Raw genomic sequence first — 27,228 nt, forward strand, 5'->3', positions numbered from 1 at the left:
ATTTTTCAAAGCTCTATTTATTTTCATATTTATTTATTTATTTTTAAAGATTTTATTTATTTATTCGACAGAGATAGAGACAGCCAGCGAGAGAGGGAACACAAGCAGGGGGAGTGGGAGAGGAAGAAGCAGGCTCCTAGTGGAGGAGCCTGATGTGGGGCTCGATCCCATAACGCCGGGATCACGCCCTGAGCCGAAGGCAGACGCTTAACCGCTGTGCCACCCAGGCGCCCCTATTTTCATATTTATTTTGAAAGCTTCAGTGTTTTTACAATATTAATATGTGCATTTTTTAGTAGATGGCAAAAACTGACCAACTCTTCCACGGGTGAGTACTTATTCTAAAAAACTTCGCAAATGAATATTCAAAACTGAATAATAACACTAAACTGCTAATGACGATTAGCTCTTGGGGAGGGAATTAAAGAGGATGTTCACATTCTATTAAAAAAATTGCTGCATTGTTTTGTACTAAGTACAACTCTTTAAGCCAGAAAACAATTCTAATAAATTATTAATAACTATATTAAACATGAGACATCTAATATAAAGCTAAAGTCAATAAATATCCTTCTCCATGTAAATAGGTCTCTTAGGACCTCCTCCAAGGTAGCAAAATACTGTTTATTTCCTTGTAAGAGATAATTTGTTGTTTTGACACGTGGTTACTACAGAGAAGCCTTGCTTATGGTAACTTCCACCATGCACTGGTTCTGCCCCTTCGTAATAGGCAAACCAGAAAAAAAGGATTCTCTGGTTTGGTAACTTTGGTAAAACACTGGTTTAAACAAACAGAGGTAAGTTTCTTAACTGCGGTGTTTCCCAGGGTGCCAAGTGTGCTGACGGACATTGGGACTCCCCAAGAAGTTAAGTGGGAACACAGTAAACACAGTGGTGCGCAGGTTTTTCCAAACTTAGGTGTTTCCGATATCTTTTTTCCTCCCGGAACCACTGTTTCAAGGCATTTATTTTGGGAAATACGGCTTTAGGGTGTTCAAGTGTTCTTTTCATAGTGAGGGGTAATGAAGGGCCCTACCCCTTCTTACTTATCACAGGATTTATCCATATCTAAAGATACAATGATCGGGGTGCCTGGGTGGCTCAGTCCGTGAAGCGTCTGCCTTCGGCTCAGGTCAGGATCTCAGGGTCCTGGGATCCATCCCCTCGTGGTGCTCCCTGCTCAGTGGGGAGTCTGCTTCTCCCTCTCCCTCTGCTCCTCTTCCTCCCCCATTTGTACTCTCCCCTTCTCTCTCTCTCTCACACAAATAAATAAAATCTTTAAAAAAAGAATGATCATTGCACATTGTTTTGGAGCCAGACCTAGATTATTTAAAGTATGGATTTTTCAAATATTAAACTAACCTTACATTTTTTTAAATAAAACTGGTTCGTGATGTAGGATTAGATTTGGTTTGTTAAAATCGTGTTCAGGATTTTTAAATGTTCTCATAAGAGACTCTGGCCTTTAATTTTCTATATTTGTAACATGTTGTCAGACGTTGGTGTTAACGCTATGCTGGTCTCATAAAATGAGTTGTGAAGATTTTCATCGTCGTCTTCTCTTTGGTAGAGTCTGTGTAATCTTGGTATTAGCCTTCCTTTGATGTTGGGTGGCAGTCACTGGTGAAAGTATCAGAGCCTGGAATCTCATTTTGTTGTGTTTTATTTCACTGGGAAGCTTTCAGTTTTGCAAGAGGTGTCAGAGTCCGTTTCATGTGGGGAGCAAAGCCCCACAGCCTTGCCAGCAATGGGCACTGGACTTAGGCACAAATTAGGGGAAATCTTTCAGGCAGCTCTGCCAGCCATGAGGTTCTGCTTTAGAACAAGTGGTGAAGCATTCAGAAATTTAGTAGGGGAATCCTGGAAGTGAGAGAGACACAGAATGGCTGAGATAAACTCCTCACACGTTCTTGGCTAACTAGGATATTATTACACATGGGTGGAGGGGACCTCGGAGACCCAAGAGAGCCCAGAGAAAAGCAAAAGATAGCCTTTTGGCCAGAGCCGCCATCTTCCAGCAAGTTGCCCAAAAGACCAACAGAAAGGGAAAGAAGAGAGGTACCTGCAACGTGTTCTCTTGGCCTTTTAGAAAATATGGAGTTGTTCCTTTGGGCCACATACATGCGAATCTACAAGAAAAGGTGATACTGTGGACATCAGGGAATGGGCACTGTTCAAAAAGGAATGCCCCACAAATGTTAGCCCACGGTGTTACCCAGCATGCTGTTGGCATTGTTGTAAACAAACAAGTGAAGGGCAAGATTCTTGCCACGAGAATTCATGTACGTATGGAGCATATCAAGCACTCAGAGAGCCAGCTAGCTTCCTGCAGCGGGCGAGGGAAAATGATTAGAAAAAGAGGGAAACCCAAGAGGAAGGTACTTGGGTTCAACTGAAGTGCCATGGTGCCCCACCCAGAGCACTTGTGAGAGCCAGTGAGCCAATGGGAAGGAGCCTGAGCTGCTGGAACCCAGTCCCTATGAATTTGTGGCGTGATAAATGTAAAAAAAACAAACAGGGGTGCCTGGGTGGCTCAGTGGGTTAAGCATCTGACTCTTGATCTTAGCTCAGGTCTTGATCTCAGGTTGTGAGTTCAAGCCCCAAGTTGGGCTCCACGCTGGGCACGGAGCCTACTGAGAAACAAACAAACAAACAAAAACCAACCTCGAGATTGTTTAAAAAAAAAAAAAAAGGCGGGAGACTTGAGAGCTGGCTGGATCTCTGATGCATTCCCCAATAGATAATTCAATTTTTTTTTTAATTTTTATTTATTCATTTGAGATAGGGAGCGAGAGAGCAGGAGCAGGGGCGCACAGGGAGACAGAGAAGCAGGCTCCCGATGAGCAGGGGACCCAGATGAGGGCTTGATCCCAGAACACTGGGATCATGAGCTGAGCCAAAGGCAGACGCTCAACGGTTGGAGCCACCCAGGCACCTGGATAATTCAACAATTTTAGTTGCATAATTCAGTACTTCACTTTCAGTATGTGATGGCTGGGAGAGGTACCTCAAAGACCTCTACCTACAAAGAAAATCATCGACCAAGAGCCCCTGCTAATGTGCTCTGAAATGCATGGCTGTATTTGCCCGCTGGCCATGCTTCCCCTAGGCTACTCACAGCCAAGGACTCTGTGTCATTGGACTAGTAAGGCAGGTCCATTCCTAGGAGACAAGAGGTTCTTCTGATTGCTAACAGCTTTGACTTAAGGATTCACAACAGCTTGGCTGAACCTTCTTAGTCTGCATCGTAGTCTAGGATGGTTCTGCCCACCCTTCCCTGTGTCAGAGTCAAGCCCACATTGTGGTCTGAAGGACCTCTCTCCCAGGGTTTGCTGGCTCCTTCCTATTTCCTCTCACAGCCACTTCCCCATTGCACCTATTGGCATGGGCTTCTTAGGGGGCTCAGATTAGCAAATGGTATCAAGAGTGGTCCAAGAAAATAGGTGGTCAGATGGGGATTTGGGACTGGCTCATCTGCTCCCCCGATGGGGCAGTGGCACAAGGTGGTGCCTCAGTTGGTAGATTTCCCTAGTGGTGACCTGGAAGATGTCCTGGTAGAGGAGAAAGCTTGTGGCAGGCGCAAGGGTTCAGGCCTTTCAAAAATATGGGGGACCTGGGGCACCTGGGTGGCTCAGTGGGTTAAGCATCTGCCTTAGGCTCAGGTCATGATCCTAGGGTCCTGGGATCGAGTTCCGCATCAGGGCTCCCTGCTTCATGGGGAGTCTGCTTCTCCCTCTCCCTCTGCCTGCTGCTCCCCCTGCTTGTGCTTGCTCTCTGTCAAATAAATAAATAAAATATTTTAAAAAAATATATGGGGGCCCAAAGCCTTCAAAGACAGTGGAGTTGGCTTGTTGTTACTAAGTTGTAGTGATACTCTACTGTTAGCAAGTAGTTAATGGTTAAGTGAGAGTTAAAACACTTCTGGTAGCTTCCAAAGAGGCCTTGATCTCTCTCTTGCATCAGGAGGGCAGGCACATTTGAGTGGCAGGCTGAAAAACCAATTGGTAGAGCCTTAGAGCTCCATAGTTGTTTGCACTGGTCAGCCGAGGCAGGACAGTTAGGAGAATGTTAGGGCCTTCATGATAAAAATCGAGGATCCTGAAATATGGGACATCCAGATGGATGCCTTTGAGCATATTGCTTGTGCAACAACCATGCCCCCGGAGCCCCCGTGCTTGACCGTATTCCCTAAGAGGTGGCCCGTATTCCCTAAGAAGAGCTTACACTTCTGAGATGCTCTCCTCTGAAGCTGCCCTCACCCCTACTTCCTCTCCTGGCTGACTGATAACTGGGCTGACGTAGGGTCTGAGTAAGTTACACTCAAAATTCTACTTGTGTGCCTGTGTGGGCACGTGTTTTCCTGGGGAATCTGTTGCTTTTGTTCATTTTTTTAGTCTGTGACTAAAAATATTTCTGAAACACTAGCTTTCCACCCTTTAAGCCTTAGGTCTCCTTCCCACCAGGAACAGCTGTAATTTCATTACAAAGCAGAATTGAACTAATTTTCCCTCCTAATGACCTTGGGAGACTTCCCTTTGGCATACCAAAATAACTTTACAGAAAAATACCACTTAAAAAGAATAGAAAGAAAGAAAAATACTAGTTGAACCCTGAGCACAGACTAATCTGGATCTGCTCATCTAGAGCAGATGGGGTGAAGGCCAAATTCCAACACCAACTGGCGCTTCAGCCCATCATCTCAAGGACCATCAAACCTGCCATCCTGGGCCACCAGTCTAAATACAAGCCAGTCTAAATACCAGGTGCCACCTTGTGCCGTGTCCCACAAGTCTGAATAGCAGACTGAATTTGACCGCTCCTCTGGGGGTGCTGCCATCAGCCGCCCCAGCCTCTGCTTCACCTCTGGGCAATCACCAGGGCTGGGACTGGGGTGAAGCAAGGAAGGCACGTAGAGCCAACACATAAGGAGGGGCTCATTTTCAAGGCTCCCCCTACACTGGCCCTTGCTCCTTATGTTTTGCACCCTTGGAGTCTCCCTTGTCAAACCTTCGTCCCACCCCTGTTCATCACCAACTCCAGTGTGTGACTTACGGTGTGATGGAAAGGGCATTAGTGCCGGGGCAGGGTGAGGGGGGGAGAAGTAGGTCATTTACAGAGAAGATGACCTGGGAGCTCACTGACGGAGGTGAAGGAAGTCACTGCAGAAGAGTGAGAGAGCAAGGGTTTAGTCTGGAGATGGGAAAAGAAACGAAGGGTCAGATCCCGGTCTGGGAGAAGCCCTGTGAACAGGATGAAGCTAAATGGCTTACAACAAGGAGAATGAATGAAATGGGGTTGCCAGGAGCTTGCTTACTGGGTGCTGGTTGCTGCTGGGTGAGACCAGTAAGCTGATGATGTCCTAGTCTTACTTTCATAGCATCTTGTTAGAAAATGTATCCTGGTATGGGGATGGGAGACAAAATCGGAAAATCTCTATGGAACAAAAATCTGTATGTGAACATTTTCTAAGTCTGGGAAACCTTCTTAGGGCATATGGGATTTCTGAAGTTGGGCCAACTAAAATGTAAAGGCCGTGGAGCACCTGGGTGGCTCAGTTGGTTAAGGGTCTGACTCTTGATTTCGGCTCAGGTCATGATCTCAGGGTCATGATATTGAGCCCCACGTCGGGCTCCGAACTGGAAGTGGAGCCTGTTTAAGATTCTCTTTCCCTCTCCCATTACCCTTCCTCCCCTCCAAAAAAAAAAAAAATAAAGGCCCTCATATCACTATTATTGTTGCAGGAGAAAGCTGCATGCACAAAAATTCATATGTTGAATTTAACAAAATTAAGAAAATTTGCGTTTATGTAATATTTTATAGATTATAAAGTCTTCTGACACTGTCTTTTTAATTCTCAGTCTCTCTGTGCCTTTGCTCGTTTCTGCTCCCAATTCCTAAAAATCTCTTTCCTCTTCTAGCCTGCCGGTTGAAACCTATTTTTTAAACAGCTTTATTGAGATATAATTCATATACCACATAATTCATCAATATAAATTGTACAATTCAGTGGTTCTTAGGATAATCAAAGTGCAACCATCAAGATAGTCAATTTTAGAACATTTACCTAAAAAGAGCAGGGCACCTGGGTGGCTCAGTCAGTTAAGCATCTGACTCTTGAGATTGGCTCAGGTCATGATCTCAGGGTCATGGGATCCAGCCCCACATTGGGATCCGTGCTGAGCATGGAGCCTGCCTAAGCTTCTCTTTCTCCCCCTCTCCCTGTGCCCCTTCTTGTGCTCTGTCTCTCTAAAAGAAACTTAAAAAAAATAAATAAATAAAAAGAGGAGTGTCTGGGTAGCTCAATGGGCTATATGCAGACTCTTGATTTCGGCTCGGGTCATTATCTCAAGGTTGTGAGATGGAGCCTCACGTCGGGCTCTGCACTCAGCAGGGAGCCTGCTTGAGATTCCCCCCCCCCATCTGCTCTTCCCCACACTTTCTAAAATAATAAGTAAGCAAATCTTTAAAAAATTAAAGAATTAAAAAGAAATCCTGGGGACATCTGGTTGGCTCAGGCGGTGGAACACTGATGGTTGATCTCAGGGTCATGAGTTCAAGCCCACGTTGGGTGTGGAGGCTACTTAAAAAGATAAATAAAGAAGAAGTCCTGGATTCCTTTAGCAGCCACGCCCATTTCCTTCCTAACCTCCCTAGCCATAGGCAACCACCTATCTACTTTCTATCTCTACAGATTTGCCTGTTCTGGATATCACCTTTTTTACCTTAAAGTGACCTTGGGGATTAGGAATTCTTACCTTTGGAGCTCCAAATCCCTAAATGGTGGGACTTTTACGGTAAGAGCTGTGATCTGTGATTGAACAGAGGGGGAGAAAGGGAATTTAACAACCGCTATATACCAATATATAGTCTTTATATTCACAACCTACAAGCCACATATCATTTAACAGTTGAAGAAACTGAAGTCCATAGAAATTAAGTAACTTGCCAAAGGTTACAAAGCAGTCACAAAGCAAGGGTGTAAACCTTGCTTTCCCATCTAGAGCTCATTGTCTTCTTTCCACTAGATCAGTGGTTCTCAAACTTGGGTGGGTGCTGAGAGTTACCTGGAGGGCTTATCAAACAGATTGCTGGGCTCCACACACAAGAGTTTGGGATTCTTTAGCTGTGGGATGGGGTCTAAGCTTTCGTGTTCCCGGCTATTGCTGCTGCTGCTGCTGGGGTTTGAGACGAGCTCTATCATGTTGCCAGATAATCCCAGAGCTAGATGTAAGGAGCTCTTCAATATCATCTAGTCATCTTTGCAAAACAGTGTTTGTGATCTGTCCAAGCATTATACTGATTGATAAAAGGCAATACAGGCAACTACAATATTTGGGAGACAAGCTAAAGTTTGATAACCTCCCGCCCCCCGATTGGAAATGGGATAAGCAATTAGAGAATTAACCATGGTTTGTGAAGCACCTAGAGGTCAAACTTTTGCGTTGGAGACACAATGTTGTGTTCCTTGTCTAGTGCGGACCTACAGCTGCTTAGAGGGAAGGCAGGCAGACGAGGACGGTGAGCAACAATGTCTCCTTTGCCCGTAGCTGCACACTCTTGCTGACTTCATCCCCGTATGTTAACTAGGCCAGAACTTGATCAGACGGAAATCTGTATGTGAACGAAAATGATCACACATACCCAGAAAATAGTATTTCCTTGAATCTGTTCTAACTCCGGATTTTATTGAACACGTTTGATTATTTTTTTCTTGGTGGGAGGGGAAGGAGGACAGTTGGAAATCACTTGATTGAGAATCTGCAGTGTAACTGCTACAGGAGACTCAGACGTGATCTGAACACCCCCAGCCATGGGATTTGGTGACCAGGCTCTGGAGTGAGGATGACACAGCACAGGGAAGAGCGCAGACGGCCTGCCTGGCTCTGGAGAGAGCAGAGATACAAAAGTCCTTGTCGAGGTCACCAGTGCTCAGAACACTCTTCATTTAAATGGACTTGGGTAACTTCCTTACCTGGAGGTGAGGCAGCCCGAGGGACAGAGGAGAGCGAAAACAGGGAGTGCGGAGTGCAGCTGCATGTCCTTGCTAATTAGCCCTTACCTTTATAGACAGAGCTTTTGTTTTTTTCAGGGCACTTTTATGTATATTAACTTACACACAGAGGTCAAAATTATTAAACAAGATACAGAAGGGGTGCCTGGCTGATTCAGTATGGCATGTGACTTTGGATCTTGGTTGGGGTTGTGAGTTCAAGCCCCACGTTGGGGGTGGAAATTACATTGAAAAAAAAAAAAAGATGAAATCTTTAAACAAGGTACAGATAAATGTAACCAGTTAGCTCAGTTAATGAGTTGGTTCAACTAGTTAATAGATGCACATACAAGACTAGCTGTGGACAGTCGCTTGGAATGCAAGGAAAAGAAAACATTTGAAAATAAGAGTAGTAACCATGTAAATACCATCTAGGGAATACCACTTTTCTTTCCAAAATGGTGGCAGTGAAGTTTACTTGTTGGTACTTTTTGACCTCTTTCATATTCTTCAGTTGTTCTTTCAATACAGTAAACACGTATTGAATGCCTCCTACCTGCCTGTCATTCTGCTCAGTGGGCCTTGGGAATGTAGAAACGAGACATGGCGTTTCTTCATTTGTTCAACAAATATTTGTGAAGGCCCTATATGTGCCAGAAACTGTTTTAGGTGCTGGGAAAATAGTAATTAAAAAAAGAAAAAAAAGAAAAGTATAAACCAGTTTGGAGTAAGCCACTTCAAACTAACAAAGAAAAGGCAAATACATACTCCAGTAAAAATGTTGTGCTGAATAGTGGGGTGGGTAGATGACTAGTGTGATAAGTATGGTACAATGTTCATGGTAGACTCTAGATAGTGGTTATATCGCTGTTTCCTGTAAAATACTTCAATGTTTGAAAATTTTTATGATGAAACATCTTGGGAAAAAAGGTATAGAAAGAAGGAAGGTGGGGATTTGGGAAAAGTTCATAGAGGATGTGGCATTCTCTTATCCTCCTGTCTCTAGCTACCTGATATCCCCTTAGCTCTGGGTCTATCAAGTTGCCCAAGTTCCAACAGGCTTTATCTTGGGCTATAAAGAGCTCTGCAAAAGTCTTTGAAGACTGTTAGATCTCTTTAGTGGAGAAAAGACGTTGGGGAGAAGAGGCAGCCTCATGAATCAGCTAAAACCCACCCACCCCACAGCCAGGTGGTAAGGCACCCTCCTAGCTGACCTCTCTCAACCAGGTAGCCACTCTTTCCATCTCAGCCTCTTGTCTGAGCTTCTGTGGAGTTTGGTTTTGGATGGGGACATAAAATATTTCAAAAGTGAAAAGAACACTGGTACTTTCTAATATTCTTAGCAATTTTTCCCCCCAAAATCATTCTGAATTTAAGGTAACTAAGTTTGAAAAGAATGCTATTGACTTAAGTTCTCTTTTAGCCTGTAGGAGCCCATCAGGTCATCAGTTCCAGATTCACAGGGGCAGAGGCTGGAAGCTACTGATCTAGTCCTACCTCCCCCCACGCACCCCCAAAAAAGTTCCCTTTGGGGTCCCAGCCTTGTAGGGGCCTCTTCCAACTCTTACACAGGGCCTAGACTGTGCCAGCAGCTATTCTAAGAACTTTAAATATAACGATTCATTTAACACAACAGTCCTAGGGTGGAGTTGCCATTATTATTCCCATGTAACAGATGAGAACACTGAGGCACAGGGAGATTATGTAACTTGCTCATGGAACTGCATGTGAATGGAGAAATCTGCCTCCAGAGGTGGGGGCTGCTCTGAGTCACCAGCGGATCCTGCCTTTCTAATCAAGTGACTAATTGCCCATCTCTGAAAAACCAGTTCACTTAAAGGTATTAATGGGTCAAAATGGCATTAATTGCGATTTTAATGTTTCCATAAATCCTAATTCCACAGGAACCTCAGTATTTGTGATGTCAAACTATGGTTTGAAAGGGCCTTGCGTTTTGGAGGGAGTGCGCCCTTCAGATACCCCCCCCCCCCATTACCCTTCTCTAGGGACAAGGACTCTAGGGAGTCGCCTACTAAGGAGGATGGTGTTTCCAAGTGAGGAAATATTTAAAGCCAGCGTCTGACATAGTTTGGCAAACGGGAGGGGGAAAATTTTTCATTTGGGGAAAACACAAGTTTTTAGCCTGAATAATGGGCAAATGACATTAACTCTTCGCTTCGTCTTAATCTTCCATGCTTGTTCGAATATTGCTTCCCAAACCTGGGGCGTTGGCATTCTGCCCTGGAAGCTTTGTATCTCCTTTGAAAGAGGGGGTAGGACACCAAATTAAAGCGCCGAGCGCGTGTTTCCTTTCCCTCGGTGCGCCGGAGGTCGCCGGGGAAAGGGTTAACCGGGCGGGTGGGGGAGGAGGGCCGGGCTCACACCTCTCCGGGAGACCTCGGGCGGCGGCGGCGGCGGCGGCGGGGCCCGGGAGGGGCGGAGGCTGGGGCCGGACGCCTCGCCGCCTCCGCCTCGGCGAATAGCAGCGCGCTGCCCGCCCGGATTGGAGCAGCAGCATCACGCTGACCTCCGCCGGGGCTGTAAACCGAGCCGGCCGCTGCGGGCAGAGGCAGGCTTTCGGCGCCTCCGGGAAAGGCAGCCCCACGGCCGAGCTCCGGGTGGCTCGCAGGGACCCGGGCAGCGCCCAGCGGCGGCTGCGGGGAGCGGGGGAGCCCGACGCGGGCGCGGGCGGGGAGCGTGCGTCCGTCGGCAGCAGCGGGAGGAGGGGCGGCGCCAGCCATGGCCGGGGACAGCGAGCAGACCCTGCAGAACCACCAACAGCCCAACGGCGGCGAGCCCTTCCTGATCGGCGTCAGCGGGGGCACGGCCAGCGGCAAGGTACGGCGGGGTCGCGGCGCCGCGCTCCCGGGCCCGGGCCGGGCGGCTGCGCATGTGGCGCGGCCGCGGGCCATGTCAGTTGCTGCAGCCACCGCGTGGCCCGCGCGCCTCCGCTCCTGGCCGCGCTCCAGCGCCCAGTCTTCCCCGCGCCGACTGCGGGCCAGGCGGGCGGGCGGGCGGGGATTCCGGTCATCGAGGTCCCAGGGGGACGCCGACCACCGGGCGCAGGGCTGGCGCGCTCCCGCTCGCTCTTTTTCTCTGCTGCGGTGACTCGTGGCCCGGCTCCTTGTGCGGGACTGGCAGGGAAAGCGGATGCTTATTGTTTTGCGGGTCCGACGGTGGGGGAGAGGGCTTTCGGCAGGGTCGCCGGCGAACCCTCGATGCGCCCCCTCCCCCCAGCCCCTGCTGGAGGTCCCGGGTACCCAGGGCGGGGCAAGCCGGGAAGCCGGACCTGGAGGACTGCGAGAACGCGCGAGGCGGCGTCCCGCGGACCGGAGCCCGTCTTGGGCTGGGGATTGCAGGGGTTTCTGGGGAAAATCCTGAGCGCCAACTAGGTGCGGTGACATCAACGGAATGCTAATAGTAGGGGCTTCTGTTTTTTTTTTTTTTTTTCTGGTTATAAGAGGAAACGTGGCCGGCTTGCATGAGAAAGTTGTGCTGGCTCCATGCTCCTCGGTGTCTCGCGTCTTGGGTCCACGGAAAGGGGTCATTCTCTGGGTGTTCAACTCCCCTACGTGCCTTTCTTTGTTGTATCAGCAGGGCCAGGAGAAACTAGGGAAATGCTCTTTCAGCTTTACCCCCGGCTTTTTCTGCAGGTGGGGAAGGGTGGAGCCCTCCCAGATGTTTCTTTCTTCGCTCCCCTTACTGCGTTGAAGATGTGGGTGCTTGTTTCCTTGGGCGTTTAGCAAGCTCGGATTGCGGTGGGAGCACGCACTCCTTCCTCCGGGGGAGCCTGCGAGCTGGGGCTGTGCGCGCCGCGTCTGACGACGTGGGATGCTGCCTCCCAGGGCCCGGGAGACCGAGCAGGAAGGCTGCTTGGCGCCATGAGGAGCGAGCCACGAGGTTCTCGCGCCCGAGCCGACTCCTCCGGAGCCCCTCCTCCATTTTGGCTTCACGTTTCCCGTCCAGGTCTGGGCTACCTTAGCGCGTGGGGCCCAAACCCGGCAGCTGGCGCTCCGAAACTTCTGGATCGGTCAAGTTAATCTCGTCTCTCTAGCCCGCGGGGCTCGAGTCCGGCCGCTTTAGGTCCCAGAAGCTGATGTGGCATTTGCCCCGGGCTGAAAGCATTTTTTGTTTTCCTCCAAATTCTCTGGTGTTCTCTGCTTGTGCTGTTACTAGTCATTAAAGGCAAAACCACGATGCCAGCTCTTTCAGGAAGCTTTCCCTGTTCTTTTAGGGTTATCTTTGCCCCCATCTTTCCATAGCATATGCCTGTTGCATGGGACATTTTTGTTGTTCGTGGCTGTATTCCCAGCGCTCCTAGCAGGATTATCTGACACATAGTTGGTCCCAAATATTTACCTGAGGTCCAGTCCTCCTGGGGGGAGGGCGACTTAAACTGGCAGATGAGTGTGGCATTTAGAAACAATGTCCTTGGCAAACGTCTAAATGATGAAGTCTAAACTGAGACCCTAAAAGGAGAAATAAGTCCATTCTCCTTATTTTCGTGGCCCTCAGTCATCATCTGGTCTCAGTTGATTCTCAGTGTAAGTCTTAAGTGTTAACTTCTGTCATGTGTCAGATGGGAGCTAGTGGTGAGCCATGATGCGAGTAGTGACCTCTGTCCCTGGGGTTCTCATCAAGGAGGAAGATGATAGAAACTCAAGAAAGGGTCTGTCTTCAAAACCAGGTTTTTGTATTTTCTCCAAAAGGACAGGTCTAGAGAGAGCAAGAAGTCAGCTGGAAGAGAAAAAAAGCAACCTCATAAAGCATGTTGTACAGTTTGGGCACTGATAAATACTACGTCATTGTTTAAGATTATTTTAGTCTTTTTTTTTTTTTTTAATTTAAAAAAGTCCAAAGGAGCATAGGACTTCTTGTAATTCCATATTGTAGTCTATGTGCTGCAGTTTTATCTTAGTTCTCTTATTCCAGTCCTTAGTGCCTTTCCTGCAAGGAATTCAAAGATTCAAAGTTTTTTTTTCCTTTTAGAGGATCATCAGTATCAACAGGCCTTTGGAAGTCTGAGCATAGTAGTGCAAGAGGATCTGGAAGCAAGATCGATCCTCTGCTCCCTGGGTGTTTATTGTGCGCCTGTTAAAAGAATTTGGAAGAAGCCAGAGGGTCTCAGAACATCATCAAAAGTGACAATTTTAGAGCTAGAAGGAACCTCAGAGTCTCTGGAGTCCAACACTTAGTCTCATCACTTAGAGATGAGAAAAATAATGTATCCAGGTCATATGTTTAGCGGCCGAGCCAGTTCTCTGCAGTTCATTCCCTGCTGTTGCGTTGTTAAGGAAAAATTGACTAAGGAAAAGTAAGGCTAAGATGGGCTTAGTTTACAACCTTCACCTTGGAAAGGGGCTGCTTGGAAATGGCTGTGGAATGGTTGCAGAACTACTTGATCCAAAGGGAAGTGGAAATGCAGATTGCTTTGTACCCTGGGCCCAGCCCTGTAGATCTAAATTGTTCCTCCCTCCCCCATCCCTCTTCTATAAGAAAAAACAACTCCCTGTTCAGCTGCTTTTGAGGGCTCTAATTTGTCTCAGTGTTGTGGCTTCCCCAAGTCCAAGTATTGTCTCTTCAGACTAAATTATTTTGGTTGTACAAGGCAAAAATAGTGATTGCAGCTCCGTAGATCACAGTTTTTAGTTTGTTTTAGAAGTGAAGATGAATTAGAACTTGCGAGTCAACTTTGCCAGGCTGCCATGGCAAGCCATTGTTAAAAACTCAGCTGAAAATTGTAGTGGGTTGAGAAAGTCGTTATGATCTATGTTCAAAACCAGGTTCTCGTGTTTCCTCTGAAAGGACAGGAGCAGGAAGTCCCAGTGGAAGAGAGAAAAAGCACACTTCTCTGACTGCATCTGTGTCCATGACAGTGGGTGCCATTCCCTCTTCCTTCTTGCTGTGACTTCTCCCTCGGCCGATTAAAATAGCTTCTCAATCTGCTTCTTCCCACCTCCATCAGACTAGGCTTCCCTGGCTGTGGTTCTGATTATGTCACTCTCCTTTCTGGAAACCTCGGGCCATCTCTATCACCCAGACTGCTGGTCAAATATTTCAGCACAGCGCCCATCCCCTTGACCCCCAAATGTGGCCCCAGTCTGTTTATCGCACCCCCCCCCCCAATGCACAGAGACATATCTGGAACTGCTTTCATTTACACTTTTGCCCTGGGCCTTCTCGGGAATGACCTATAATCCTTTTGAGCCTTTAGTTCTGCACATACTTCCTCCAGGGAGCTCTGTTATTCATTTGCTTAGTCAGAAGTTCTTGTCTCGAATGCTTCCATAATTTTACCACATTTTGCCTCGTAGTGTGGTTCCCCCACGTAATAGAAGTTCTGTAAGAGCATCTCACGTATCTGGTAGTGGGGCCTTCCTGCCCTTTTCGGTGTTTGATACAGCATTGGTGTTTGGTGTTCGTCGAATTGAGTTAGGCAGACCAAAATTTGTAATTACTCTTTTATTATTTCATTCATAAGGCTATTTGAATGAGGAATTGAAGCCACAGCGGAAACCCTTTTTAATGCTGTTATTCATGTTGCAGGGACCCAAATATAAAAAGCCCGCCCAAACCCTAATACTTTGGTGTTGCTTATTCAGAGCCTAGCGTTTATTTAATATGTACTGAGTAGGTTCTTGTTGAATGAATGTCATTGTGCTGAATACTGTATGAAGTGTTCTGTTTCGTTTTGTCTTCTTTAAGAGATTTTGTTTATTTGAGAGAGAGCATGAGAGAGAGGGAGGACGGGGCGGGGGAGGGGGCAGAGGGAGAAGCAGGCTCCCTGCTGAGTAGGGAGCCCGACTTGGGGACTGATCCCAGGATCCCAGGCTCATGAGCTAAGCTGGAGGCAGACGCTTCACCGACTGAGCCACCCAGACGTCCCCGTATTAAGTGCTTTTGAGGACAAGTCAGGTTATGAGGATACCTGAGAGAAAGTCTCTGTTAGTATTTACAGTTAAAACTTGCTTAAGCCACTTTCACCACCAAGCCAGTTTGTTTGTTTGTTTGTTTGTTTATTCATTTTTAAAGATCTTTCTTTTTAAATTTTTTTTGAAGTAATCTCTACACCCAGCATTGGGCTCGAACCTGCAACCCTGAGATCAGGAGTTGCGAGCTCCACTGACTGAGGCCCCTGGTGCCCCCAAGCTAGTGTATCTTTAAAGGTTGGCTTATCTCTTCCCTTTGAAGTCAGGCAGGTGTGTTCCCCATTGATTGGTAACAGTGGAAGATGAGGTTGGGATTTTTGACTTGCCTGACGTCACGTGGCTGGTAAGTGATACAACTTGGATTGGGATCCAGATTTTTCCTTTCCTAAATCTGTGTCTGTTCTGAGCTGTCTTCACAAGCAGCAACCAGTACTCTGAGGTATTTTGGGGGAGGTTGGTCTGCCTGTGTATGAGTAATACAGACCAGGAGAGGAAAACTGCAATCCCCTCAGAGGTGTGGGCTGTCACCTCAGCTCAGCTTGGCCGTGACTCAGCATCTGCTTTGGGAGCGCTCTGGAATGTGCTGTGGGCCTGCGTCTCCTTGGCTCCATCACCCTGTTCCTGAGACCTCAGGAGCCGTCCCCCATCTGGCCAGCCTTGTTCATTCCACACCCTCCTTCTGTTAGGTGCTCCCAGAACCTTGGGACTGGTGTGGTCCTGCTGTTTTTCTCAGAGCTGGTGCTGTGTGCTCTCTACCACCCCAGACTGCTGCCATGGCCATCAAGGCCCAGCGTGAGCTGGCCCTGCTGACCGCTTGCTTCTTCTCTCTGTTGCAGCCACACCGGCTGCCCGGCCCGCCTGGCTTTCCCCCTGCCCCGGGAATACTGTTGGCGCTGTGGGAAATTCTCCCGTTCGTGGTGCCAGCGCCTAGCACCATGCCTGGTAGAGGGAAGAAGCAGCAGCGCGTCCTGAGGCGCCCAGTCTGTTCCTCTTCTGCTGATGTCGTCCCCCAGCTGGGCCTGTGGTCAGCTGCCTTCTCTTTCATTCCTTGCTTGCCTGTCTTTGAAGTGTGGCTTCTGATGCTCACCCTCTGTGGTCACCTGACTCCAGCTCGCGCTAGCATTTGCCGAGATTTGCTGCCTGATGTCCTCATTTCTTTGTTGAGTCTTGCTTTTATGACATTCTGGGCTGAGGACAGATTGTATTGGGGAGTTTCACTCTTGACGGCCTGACCTTTCTTGTGAGTGGGCTCTGGGATGGTCCTGTTGGACGATTCAAGATCTCTGAGGTCTTCTGGAAGTGTGTCTCAGTGTTTGAAACCAGCGAGAAAGCTTGGAGGGCGTGCTCTACGTGCACGCTTTGTCCATCAAACCATTTTTTTTTCCATCAAACCATTTTTATCATTAAGCCAACTTACTAAAGCATTTGATCTCTTTATCATAATAGATCATGGATACGTATATATGAATTATATAAGTATAATCTTTATAACTAAAACAAAAATAGAAATGATAAAACTGAGAAAAATGAAACACTTAAAATGGGAGTTTCTTTAAGGGGATAAAACCTTTTGATTGTTACGAAAATATTTTTTGTTTGTGACTAAAGAGTGTTTTATTTTTAAAATCTTGTTTCATACATGGTGATTCACAGATCTTGCATGATCTGGGTGATATTAGTCTTGGTGACTACAAGGCTGAAGGTCTGGTTCTGAGTTTTGTCCTTTGAATCCCGATTTAAAGATCATCGTCTTTGAGAAACTTATCTCCTTAAAAGATCCAGGAACAAGAAACTCCCCATTTTCGGTACTTTCCAAATCACTATAGTCCCATTCCCCACAACCAGCTAGAAAATTATCACCTTCGTCCGTCAGCTGTGCTCCGTTTAAAGGTTTTTCACTAGTGGATTCAAACTCCACTGAAAGTCCTTATTTGGAATATTTTACAAGTCTTTTCAAGTTTGTGTTGACATGTTTGATAGGTGCATACATAGTTTTTGGCAACAGGGTTGCTCAACAGTGGAAACATTTTCAGATCTCTAACAGATAATTTGATCATCTAACTTTAATAAATGTATTTGTTTTCCTTCACTTCTACATAAAACCAGAAAGTCAAAACTTTATTTACTTATTTTCTTTAAAGATTTTATTTATTTGAGAGCGGGAGCAGGCGGAGGGGGCAGAGGCAGAAGGAGAAGCAGACTCTCCCCTGAGCAGGGAGTCAGTTGCGGGGCTCGATCCCGGGACCCATGACCTGAGCCAAAGGCAGATGCCTAACTTACTGAGCCACCCAGGCGCCCCAAAGACAGGAGTTTCTAAAAGACAAAATAAAAGGTGTAACAGGTGTGACGTGTTGACAAAAAACACTAATCTGTGTTTAGGTCACATGCATGCGGAAGTTAATTGCACGTGAAAGTTCACACAGAGAAAGCCAAAGTATTTACAATCATAAAATTACCATCAGTAGACTGCTTAATATACAACCTGAAAAGTCTAAAGAACCCAAAAAGCATTGAACCTTGAGGCCTCTCCTGAGCAGTAAGTTGATGGGATACGGAGTCGTTGGTTCTAAAGTGGATCATGTATGCTTTGAGAATTTTGAAGGATGATGGGAGAAAGTGGTAATTCTAAAAAAATCTGTTTGCTCTGTTACCTGGCTGTAATAAACGGTCTTTCCATAGTATAGGGGGAAAGCGGTTATTTCCATATGGTTACAAGCTCTGAAACTGCAGGAAAAGTATCAAGAGTGTCTCTGAACCTCCCATACTTCCTATGGTAACCTTGACCTCCCCTACATAGTAACCTCGAGTACCCTGTGGAGCAGGTGGCCAGCAGTTTTATTTCTGCCCCGGGTGGTTCCCCACCTCATTTGTGGTAGGCTGTTCCTTTTCACAGGAGTAGCGATAGAAGGTTCTGCCCCATGCCCTTTGTGTGACTTGTGGAAGCATTAGAGGACTTCTGTAAGACTGTAGAGCCCTAAGAGTTTGGTGTGTGCAGGTAAAGTAGGGTTGTGCGTCTTTGTTGCTTTAGTCAGTCCATAAGTGTGCTATCTTGTGTGAAATTTTGGCCTTTCTTTTCCCCTTAGCTGAAGGGCCATTCTGTCATATCCCAACACACATCCGCAGTTGGCCGGTCCTCTAGGAAGCCCCGGGTTCTGCAGATGTCTCTTGCATGGGCTCCTTCCCCATAGTGGAGGGTGAGGGCTACCTAGGTTGGTAAGTCTCAGGCTCTGGAAAGAGAGCCTGGAGTAGAATGGGATGCTAAGAATCCTGACTTGTGGTTTGGACTCTGGTCTTCAAAACATGTTTGCATCCTCTAACAGCTAACACAAGTTTTGGAGTATTCTTTATCCCCTTGCATGCTTTTGCCGTAAGTGTTTTTCACCCTGATTAAAGAGTTGCAAAGGATATATTTCTGACATAAATATTGACACTCTGAAATAGTCATTGTTACATTCTTTTAAGTGTATCTAGTGGGCTCTGAATACTGTAATAATTTGGCCTACTGTTAGCCATTAAAAAACACATGAATGAGCTCTTATTTGAGCCAGAAAGCTTCATCTTTTTCCTCTGTGAAATCACACCTCAGTTCCACTTCCCCCACAGAATATTAACTTAATCTCATCTATTTTTATGCTTGAAAATCTTTCATTGATCATTCCGTCATCCTTACGCAACAAAAATGCATGTGTACATTGGAATGATTTTATTTCCTGTTGTAAGTCTCTTCATTGTTAATTTCTTTCAGATTATATTACTATGGTTATTGCCATAAGTTAATCAGAACAAGCAGATAAACATTTTGAGAAATTCTTAAACATAAAAGGTAGACTTTAGTTGGAAAGCAACTTGGTGAGATAGATGGAGCTCCCCCACCCGAGTATGTCATGTATTGATGGATTATTACTACTTAATGCTAGATAAGATTTTGCTCTTGTATAGATAGAAACTTCGAGAAGCCCTGTTGATATAAGAAGATGGGAATGGAAGGGCTTTTGTTATATCAAGGTCTCTCAGTTTTTACCTTTGAAGATACATGTCAGAACCCAGTATATTTTGATGAGTCAGTCAGCTTGCCACCCACCTCCTGTAATTTTGTCAAAAGCAGAAAGCTGGAGACCTTCAGATTTGTAAAAGGATTTTGTTACGTCATTAGCCATTCACTTTGTAGCATCGCCACTAGTATTTCACATTGCCCCTTCCTATGGCCACTAATTCAGGGAACATGGGTTACTTACTAGCTGTCTGTATATTCATCTCCAAGATAGGCTTCTGCCATCCCTTCGCATTTCTCAATTCTGTAGCTAGCCTCAAGTGTTCTATAGTTGTTTTCTATGGCCATTGGTCATGCATACCAAGTACTTCTCCCGTCTGCACCTGCATAATGTGTTTGGCGTTTGTGGTCTTTTGGTGGGGTCCTAAAAGGTGGTTATCCCCTGCCGCGTGCCAATGTTCACTTCAGCTGGATATTAACTGGGTTTCTTGTAGATCCTGGACCCTGTGTCGTCTTCTCATAGATGTTGCTGCTTTTCCTGGCATCCCTCCCTCTACCTACCTACCTTTTCCTTACCTGAATAACCCCTGCTCATCTTTCTGTATGTGTCCTCTCATGGCCTCTCTTGGGAAGTCCTCCCAGGCATTGCTTGGGTGTCCCTCTTCTGTGTGTGAACATCCTGACAGGCCTCAGTCATAGGATTTCCCCCACCCTGTGTTGCCCTTGCTGGTTGAGCCTGTCTGCCTTTCTCGACTGAGTCGCACCATCAGAGACTGTTTTTTCCTTGCTGTTCCCTGAAGCTATCACGTGGGCTGAAAAGTCTAGGTAGGTTCTCAATAGGTATTTGTTGAATAGCCAAATGGGAAGGACCTCTTTCTCAAACTCCTTGCCATTTTCTCTTGGGATCTCAACAGGAATCTCAGTATGGCCAGTATTTAACTCCTCATCTTCCCCTCACATGTGTTCAGCGTGCACCCTTCCCCAGCTCAGCTGCTGACAGCTTCATCCTTCTGGTTGCTCAGACCTCAACTTTGGAGTCATTCTTTACTCTCTTCCAGTGGTTTCCAGTCCATTAAGAGGGCTTGTTGGTTCTCCCATTACAGCACATCTGCTGTCTGTCCCTGTTCACCTCCACTGCTTCCCCCCCACCTTGGTCCAGGCCACCAACATCCCAGAGTTGGGTCATTGCAGGAGATCCTGCCTCTGTCCTTGTATATTCTGCTCTCCTCACAGCGGCCAGAGTGATCCTGTTCAAGTGAAAGTTGCATAGTAATTTCCCTTCTCTGCTTAAAACCCTGCAGTAGTTTCCCACTTGACTCCCAACAGAGAAGCCAAAGTCCTTGCAAAGATCACAAGGTCCTCAAGATGGTTTTGCACTGGCTGTTCCTTCTGCCAGGAGAGCACTTCCCTCAGATACTGATATGGTTGGCTCTCTCACCTCCTCATAGTCACATTGTTTAAAAAATTGCAGGGGCGTCTGGGTAGCTCAGGCGGTGGAGTGCCTGACTCTTGGTTTGGGCTCAGGTCCTGATCTTACAGTCGTGGGATCAAGCCCCGTGTCGGACTCTGCATTCCACGTGGAGTCTGCTTCAGATTCTCTCTCCCTCCCTCTCTTGCTCTCTCTCTGATGTGCTGTCCCTCTCTCAGTCAAATAAGTAAGTAAATAAAATCTTAAAAAAAATAAAATTGCACACAGTAGGCACTCAATACTTGTTGAATAAATGGTTGAAGAATGTGTTCCTTCTTTGCTCGGTTATCTCTCAATCAAATAAGTAAGTAAATAAAATCTTAAAAAAAATAAAATTGCACACAGTAGGCACTCAATACTTGTTGAATAAATGGTTGAAGAATGTGTTCCTTCTTTGCTCGATTATCTCTTCTAATATTAGTTTTCAGCATTTAAACCTGGTTGCTTTGGCTGTTGCCGGGAGATAGATGCAGATAGTTGTCCCTTGGCTGTTCATGTTTGTACTTCTTGGGGTCCCTTTACCTGGATAGGCTTACTGGCACTTTGTCAATCCCAGAGCTCAGTGTTCGTGTCCATGCTAAATGGCTCAGGGGCCTGTTGAATGGTACTCTTGTAAAAACATGAAATCACCTGGAGGGCAACCTTCACATCTTACCAAATTCTTATTACGGTTGTTACCTATTTTGTTTGATTAGATGTTTATTAATATGAATTGGATCTTTAACTCAAGAAATGCTTGAAGAGTAGATCTTTTTTTTTTTATGGTTTTATTTATTCGAGAGAGAGAAACAGCAAGAGAGAGCAGGAGCGGAGAGGAGAGAGAGAAGCAGGCTCCCTGCTGAGCAGAGACACCCCCCCCCCCCCCGCTGCCAACATGGGGATCGATCCCAGGGCCCTGGGATCATAGCCTGAGCTGAAGGCAGTTGCTTAACCTACTGAGCCACCCAGGTGCCCCTAGAACAGTAGATCTTTTAAGCCAAAATGGTCATTTTCCCTATCTTAGGGGAAGACAGATCCATCATCTTTGGAGAAAAGCTATCTCTGCTTTGGGGCAGCTTGCCTTAGTCTGCATACTAGGCCTTCTATAGCTTGGATTGGAGCTGGGAAAGTGCTAAGCAGAGCTACGAGTGGGGGGCATGGTTGCTTTTTAGCTTCTGAAGTTGAGTGTGGCTTATAGGGAATTGGATATATCCTTGTTGAGTTGTAAAGATTTGACATGACAAAGACACTTTCCAAAGCTGTTGTCCCATTGGGATTATTAATGTTCTTCCTTTCCTCAACACAGATGATACATAATTACATGTATTATAAACTTCAGTTTCTGCTGTAAAACAGCAGCGTTAAGATCTGAGATGCTGCCATTTAAAACATTTTCTTTTTTTGACAAAAGAAATGCAAACACAGTAAACTGGAGTCCTTGCCGTCTTTACTATCCAAGTCAATTTATGACAGGATTGGTGAGAAGTAGTTCTGAGCAGGAATAGAACTCAGAACCCGGGGCATATACCCAGGGGGCCAGGGGTAGCCTGTCCCATCTATGTGGCTCACGGGTTGGCATCTGCATCTCCACCAACGGGTGCCCTGGAACCAGTGGACATTTATCGAAGCAGCTGTGGCATGACTGCCCTTTGTCTCTGTGGGGGCTTCTGAGGGTGTGTTTCTTCTCTGTGGCATATTGGTTGTCTAAGAGAACTTTCTCCATGTGTTGAGCTTGGTGAGGAGATTGGCCAAGAGCCTTGCTGTTTAGGGTGAGGCATATCTCCTGGACCTATTGATTTTTTCTCCTGAGGCAAAACATGCTGTTTTGACGAGTTAGTGGCTTTATATTTCTCCGCTTCTTTGGTAGAGTAAATATTTGAAAACAGACAGGACAGAATAGTATTTGACACATGGTATTGAACACAGAGTATTCGAACAAGAGAGGCAGTGAATATTCCCCTGGAAGGAAATGCATTAGTGCTGTGCTTGGCTCACGATGAAGGATGCAGGCCTGAGTGCACGCTGGATGGGCCATTGGGTTTCTGGAAGCCGTGATCAGGAGAGGTCATGCTTGACGTGCGAAAGCTTGTGTTGTGGACGTGTCCTCTAAGCAGAGCTAAACCAGGCCTGCCCCGAGGCTCCTTTTGCAGTCTTGGTGGGGTTTAAGGTCTGTATGTGATAGAATCAAGGCTTCCTGAGGTCTCTTCTGGAAAATGCCTTCTTGCCAAAAATCCAGACAGCTTGATGGGGTGGAACAAACATGGGCTTTGGAGTCAGCCACACTTGTGTCCACATCCCAGCTCGAGCACTTCTAATCTGTTTCTCCTGAACCTGTTTCTACATCTGGGAAAAGCAGATAGTGTCTGGGAGGAGAGTTGCTGGGAGGACGCAATGAGAAAAGGCGTGCGAAGTTTCTCCATTGTGATATTTCTGCAGCAGGTGAGACCATGGTTTGTGCTCTGGGTGGGTGTGGGGCCGTCTTGCTGTCTATTGCTGTCTGTCCACTTCTAACCAGCGCAGCGTCCTGGACACTGAGCCTGATGTGTCCAGGTGTGGGGTCACTGATAGCGATGGGAACCTGTTCGGACAGTTTGGTTTCCACGTGTTGACGTGCTGTTAACTTGCTTGAGGCAGTGGCCCTTCTTTGCTGATAAGGCGCCCGCGCTGGTCCGGTCCCGGCCGCTCCCTTCTCTGGGCTGAAGGCGTCTCTTCTCTCCTTACCGGCTTGCTGCAGGCCTTAGCAGTCCTCTTCCGTGCTTGTCAAGTTGGACCTTTTCTTGAAAAGAGTTAAGTGGACTTGTTTTCTAATGGGTGGTGAGGGGAAGAAAGAGCAGCTCACTAACACTCCTTTTTAAAAACCCTCCTAATTAAAAATGGAACCTATGGGAAAGTGTACTGATTTTAAGTGTGGTTCAGGGAACTATCTCAACGTGAACACACCTGTGGAAGTACTTGCCACGTCAAGGAATAGAGTGTGACCAGCACCACAGGTAGCCCGTTGTCGTCATTGCCCTCACTGCCCCTTCCATCCGCGAATTGATGACCTAGCAGAGAAAAGGGCCTGTTTTGTGGCTGTGGGGTCACCAAGACTTGTGTGACTCTAGGAACTTGGTCTTATATAGAAGATACATTATAAAAAATTCAGTCATCATGGGGACGACTGGGTGGCTCAGTCATTAGGTGTCTGCCTTCGTCTCGGTCGTGATCCCAGGGTCCTGAGATCGAGCCCTGGGTGGGGCTCTGCGCTCAGCAGGGAGTCTGCTTGAGGATTCTCTCCCTCTGCCCCTGCTTGCTCTCTCTCTGTCTCTCTCTCCCCTCTATAACAAACAAATCTTTTTCTTTTTTTAAAGGTTTTATTTATTCATTTGATAGAGTGCACAAGCAAGGGGGAACAGCAGGTAGAGGGAGAGGGAGAAGCAAGTTCCCTGCTGAGCAAGGAGCCTGATATGGGGCTCAATCCCAGAGTCCTGGGATCAAGACCTGAGCTGAAGGCAGACAGTTAACCAACGGAGCCACCCAGGCGCCCCCAAATAAATAAATCTTTAAAAAAAAAAAATAAAGCTTTTCCCCTTGTCTGTCCCTGAAAGAACAGGTCATGTCCTCCGTTCATTTTGCTCATCCAGTAAAATGCTCGCTGATTTCTTACGAAGGGCCAGGCACTCTGTTAGGTGCTGGGAATATGACAGTGCAGTAGATAAAGCCCGTGATCTCGTGGCGCTTATGTGTCCGGGTCTGACTCATCTCTGCTAACCCAGGGCCCAGCATAGTACCTGACCACGTGGCGGATTTTAATAAATGTCTCCCAAAACCAAGTAAATGGCCTCCCCTCGCTCTCCGGTAGTGTTCATCCTCTTATATTGTGGTCAGCTGGCAGATCAGTGACTGCTGGATTCCAGGATCCTGGATCGCAGCCTGTCCGTCTTTGTATAGAAAGGGCTGCACAGAAAGGACTTTCGTTCTGCTTATTGAAGGCGTGATGGGGCCACACAAATCATGCAGTCAGTAAGCTCTGTCAGAGGTCAAGAGGAGTGGGACCGTGTTAATGACTGTGGTAAAGCTTTTCTTAGCAAAGTCACCAGTAGTCCCCTAGTCCCCACGTCCTGTGAAAGCTGTTGGTAAGGGTCTCACTTTTCTGTAACATTTGACAATGACCATTTCCTCCAAGGAACTTTCTTCACTTCCCCACTCTTGGCTGGCTTTCTGCCTCTCTCCCTATTCTTCCTCAGCCATCTCTCTGGGTTCTTGTCCACCTGTGACTGCGTCATGCCTCAGGACCCTTGCTCAGGTCAGCGGTTTTCTCCCATTTCTTCCCTGGATCCTCCATCCGTCGATGACTCCCACGTGATTTCCTGTCCTGGGCCCTTTCCTGGGCTCCTTTCCCATCCATTCAGCAGTCATGTGTCACTCCATCTGGTACCACACACAGACCTGCACCGTGTGTGTTGTCTGTCTGCACAAAGGCGCGACACAGGAACCGGCTCCAGCCAGTGCTCCTGCATCCTCCCTCACCCATCCGGGCCCCCGGGTCCAGTCAGTTCTTCTGCTTTCTCCTGAAATGAACCTCAGTTCTCTGCATCCATCATGTCTTGCCTGGATAACTCTCCAGTGGCCAATTTCCCAGCTGCCAGTCTGAACCTTTTTCAAAACATTCTCCACATTGCTGTTGGAGCAGAGCGATCTTCCGAAAAAATGCAGCTGTGATCAAGCCTGTCACTCCCCTAAAATTCTTTGGGTGGTTCTCCGTCACCTTCGGTCTTGTTGTCAGCACTGCCTGCCCTCCCCAACCCCCAGCCTTCTAGCTTGGTCTTTCCAGCCTTCCTTCCTGCTGCCCTCCCTATACCATCCTGTCCTTTCCCAAAACTCATTGTCAACTCTTTTCCTGTTCCCAGATCTCAGAGCACTCACCTCCATACCTCTGGACATGTTGCTGCTTCTGCTTGACACACTGTCCCCTCCTCTTTTGTCTGGTCACTTCAAAGCCCGAGGAAGTGTCTCTCAGTCCCCTGCAATCTGAACGGGAGTTCTATCCTGTGTTTTCCTCTCTGCAGCCCTGAGTGTTGCTGTCTACTGTTTGTCTTTCCAGGAGACTGTGAGTTTTAAGAGCAGTGTCTTTCTTTTTTTTAAATCTTTTTCTAAAAAAGATTTTATTTATTTATTTGAAAGAGAGTGAGCAAGAGAGAGAGCATGAGCAAGGGGAGCAGGAGAAGCAGACCTCCCTGTTGAGCAGGGAGCCCGACATGGGGCTCAAACCCAGGACCCTGGGATCATGACCTGAGCCCAAGGCAGACGCTTAACCGACTGAGCCACCCAGGGGCCCCAAGAGCAGCGTCTTTGATCTCTCTACCCACCGGGCTTAGAATACCATAGGTGCTCAGAAATACTTGAGGGAGCGTAAGGATGTGTTTTTTTGTTTGTTTTGTTTTGTTTTTGTTATGAGCGTGGGATGGGGTCACGTATAGAGATCATCTGGCTTATTTTTTGTTGTTGGTGGTGGTGTTTTTGTTTTTGCTTTTATTTTGTTCGTCTCAGGGTTTTCATCTGAATTTGAGATCTGAAAAGTTAATCTCACATCTAGTTCTTGGTCGATAATGCTCCTAATCGTCACGGTGGCTGCTCTCCGCAGAGTTGGAGGTTAGGCTAGCGTGGGTGAGAAGTGTTCTTGCAGGAGACACACTTGTTTGTGTTGGGAACGGTCTGCCCTCTGCCTTGGCCTGTCTTGTGAGTTGGGCCCCGCGAGTGTGTAGGTGTGCGAAGGGCCAGGGGGGGTAGGCGTGGGCGGAGGGGTGGCAGACGGACTGTCACCGTTGCTTTGAACACAGGACTGGTGCGGAAGACTTTGACCTGGTGAGATTAAAAACTACTAGTTCATGTGAGGAGTTCTTATATTTCATGGTGGAGAACTCCGCTTTAAGCGAACCCTGCACTTACAGCAAAACCGTAGCTATTGGGCTCTTAGGCAGATGTTTGAGTTTCAGGTTTGAGCTGAGGTAATTTGAGGGGTGGCGCAGATTTTTAATTTATTAGAAATAACTTTTATCATGTTTTGCCAATGGTATTTCTCAACCAAAAGTGATACATGCTCTTGCAAAACATTGGCACAATACTAGTGGAGAACCTCTGCATTCCACTGCCTTATTTTACTTTCCTTATTTAATGCCATCTGAAATTTATATTTATATGTGTGTTGATTATCTGTTTCCTTTCAAAATCCGTCTACTTCTAACAGCTCACTTCCTGAGCGGGCTCTGTGCTACGTGCCATTCTAAGTGTTTAACACATTCTAGCTCCTTTAATTGCTCAAGAGACCCGAGGGCTAAATTACCAGGATTGTCCCCAGTTTCTAGATGGGGAGATTGCAGCCCGGAGAAGTGAAGTAACTGTCCCGTGCAGGCAGCACTAAGTGGTGGGACTGGAATCCAGGCCGTAGCCGCCTCGCTGGAGTCCACTCTGCTCTACGGAGTCTGCGCGTAACCTTGCATCACGGATCCTCATGCAATCTGGTGGTTTTCCCCAGCCAAAAAAAGCTCTTTTCCATTACAAACATACGCTTATCCACAGGTAGTCTTTTTTACATAAATGTTGCCCCTCTTGGGAAACATATTTTTTTCCTCCATGACTCCCTGTGGACCCCGTCCCTAGAAGGTGTGACATTATGTTAACTCTGCAACAATTAACAGGATCTGAGGTCAATTTATGTTACCTGAATGTCAGTCTTCTTGAGATTCGGGAAACATTTTAGCCTCATCCGCGGGATCCTGGAGAGACGGATGCTCTTGCAGATGGCTGTTGCCATGTCTTGCTGTTGATTTCTACTGGTAGATGTCATCCCTGTGAGTCAGTGTCACTGAATTCTGTGCATATACCTTATTGG

At 46.9% G+C, this 27,228-nt stretch overlaps 1 protein-coding gene and 1 pseudogene across 1 annotated transcript in view; both read left to right on the forward strand.

Moving 5' to 3' along the window:
* Nucleotides 1-299: 299 nt before the first annotated feature.
* LOC148110628 (large ribosomal subunit protein eL21 pseudogene) lies at nt 300-2,496 on the forward strand (annotated as a pseudogene).
* A 7,947-nt stretch (nt 2,497-10,443) lies between these two features.
* UCK2 (uridine-cytidine kinase 2) overlaps nt 10,444-27,228 on the forward strand; it is a 69,104-nt gene continuing 52,319 nt past the window's right edge. The window contains exon 1 of the mRNA XM_045809664.2: nt 10,444-10,828. Coding sequence (XP_045665620.1) covers nt 10,730-10,828 — 99 coding nt within the window. The 5' untranslated portion in view covers nt 10,444-10,729. The remainder of the gene's footprint in view (nt 10,829-27,228) is intronic.

The sequence above is a fragment of the Ursus americanus genome, chromosome 2 (genome assembly GCF_024610735.1).
Source record: "Ursus americanus isolate L20-20 chromosome 2, mUrsAme1.1.p, whole genome shotgun sequence".
NCBI lineage: Eukaryota > Metazoa > Chordata > Mammalia > Carnivora > Ursidae > Ursus > Ursus americanus.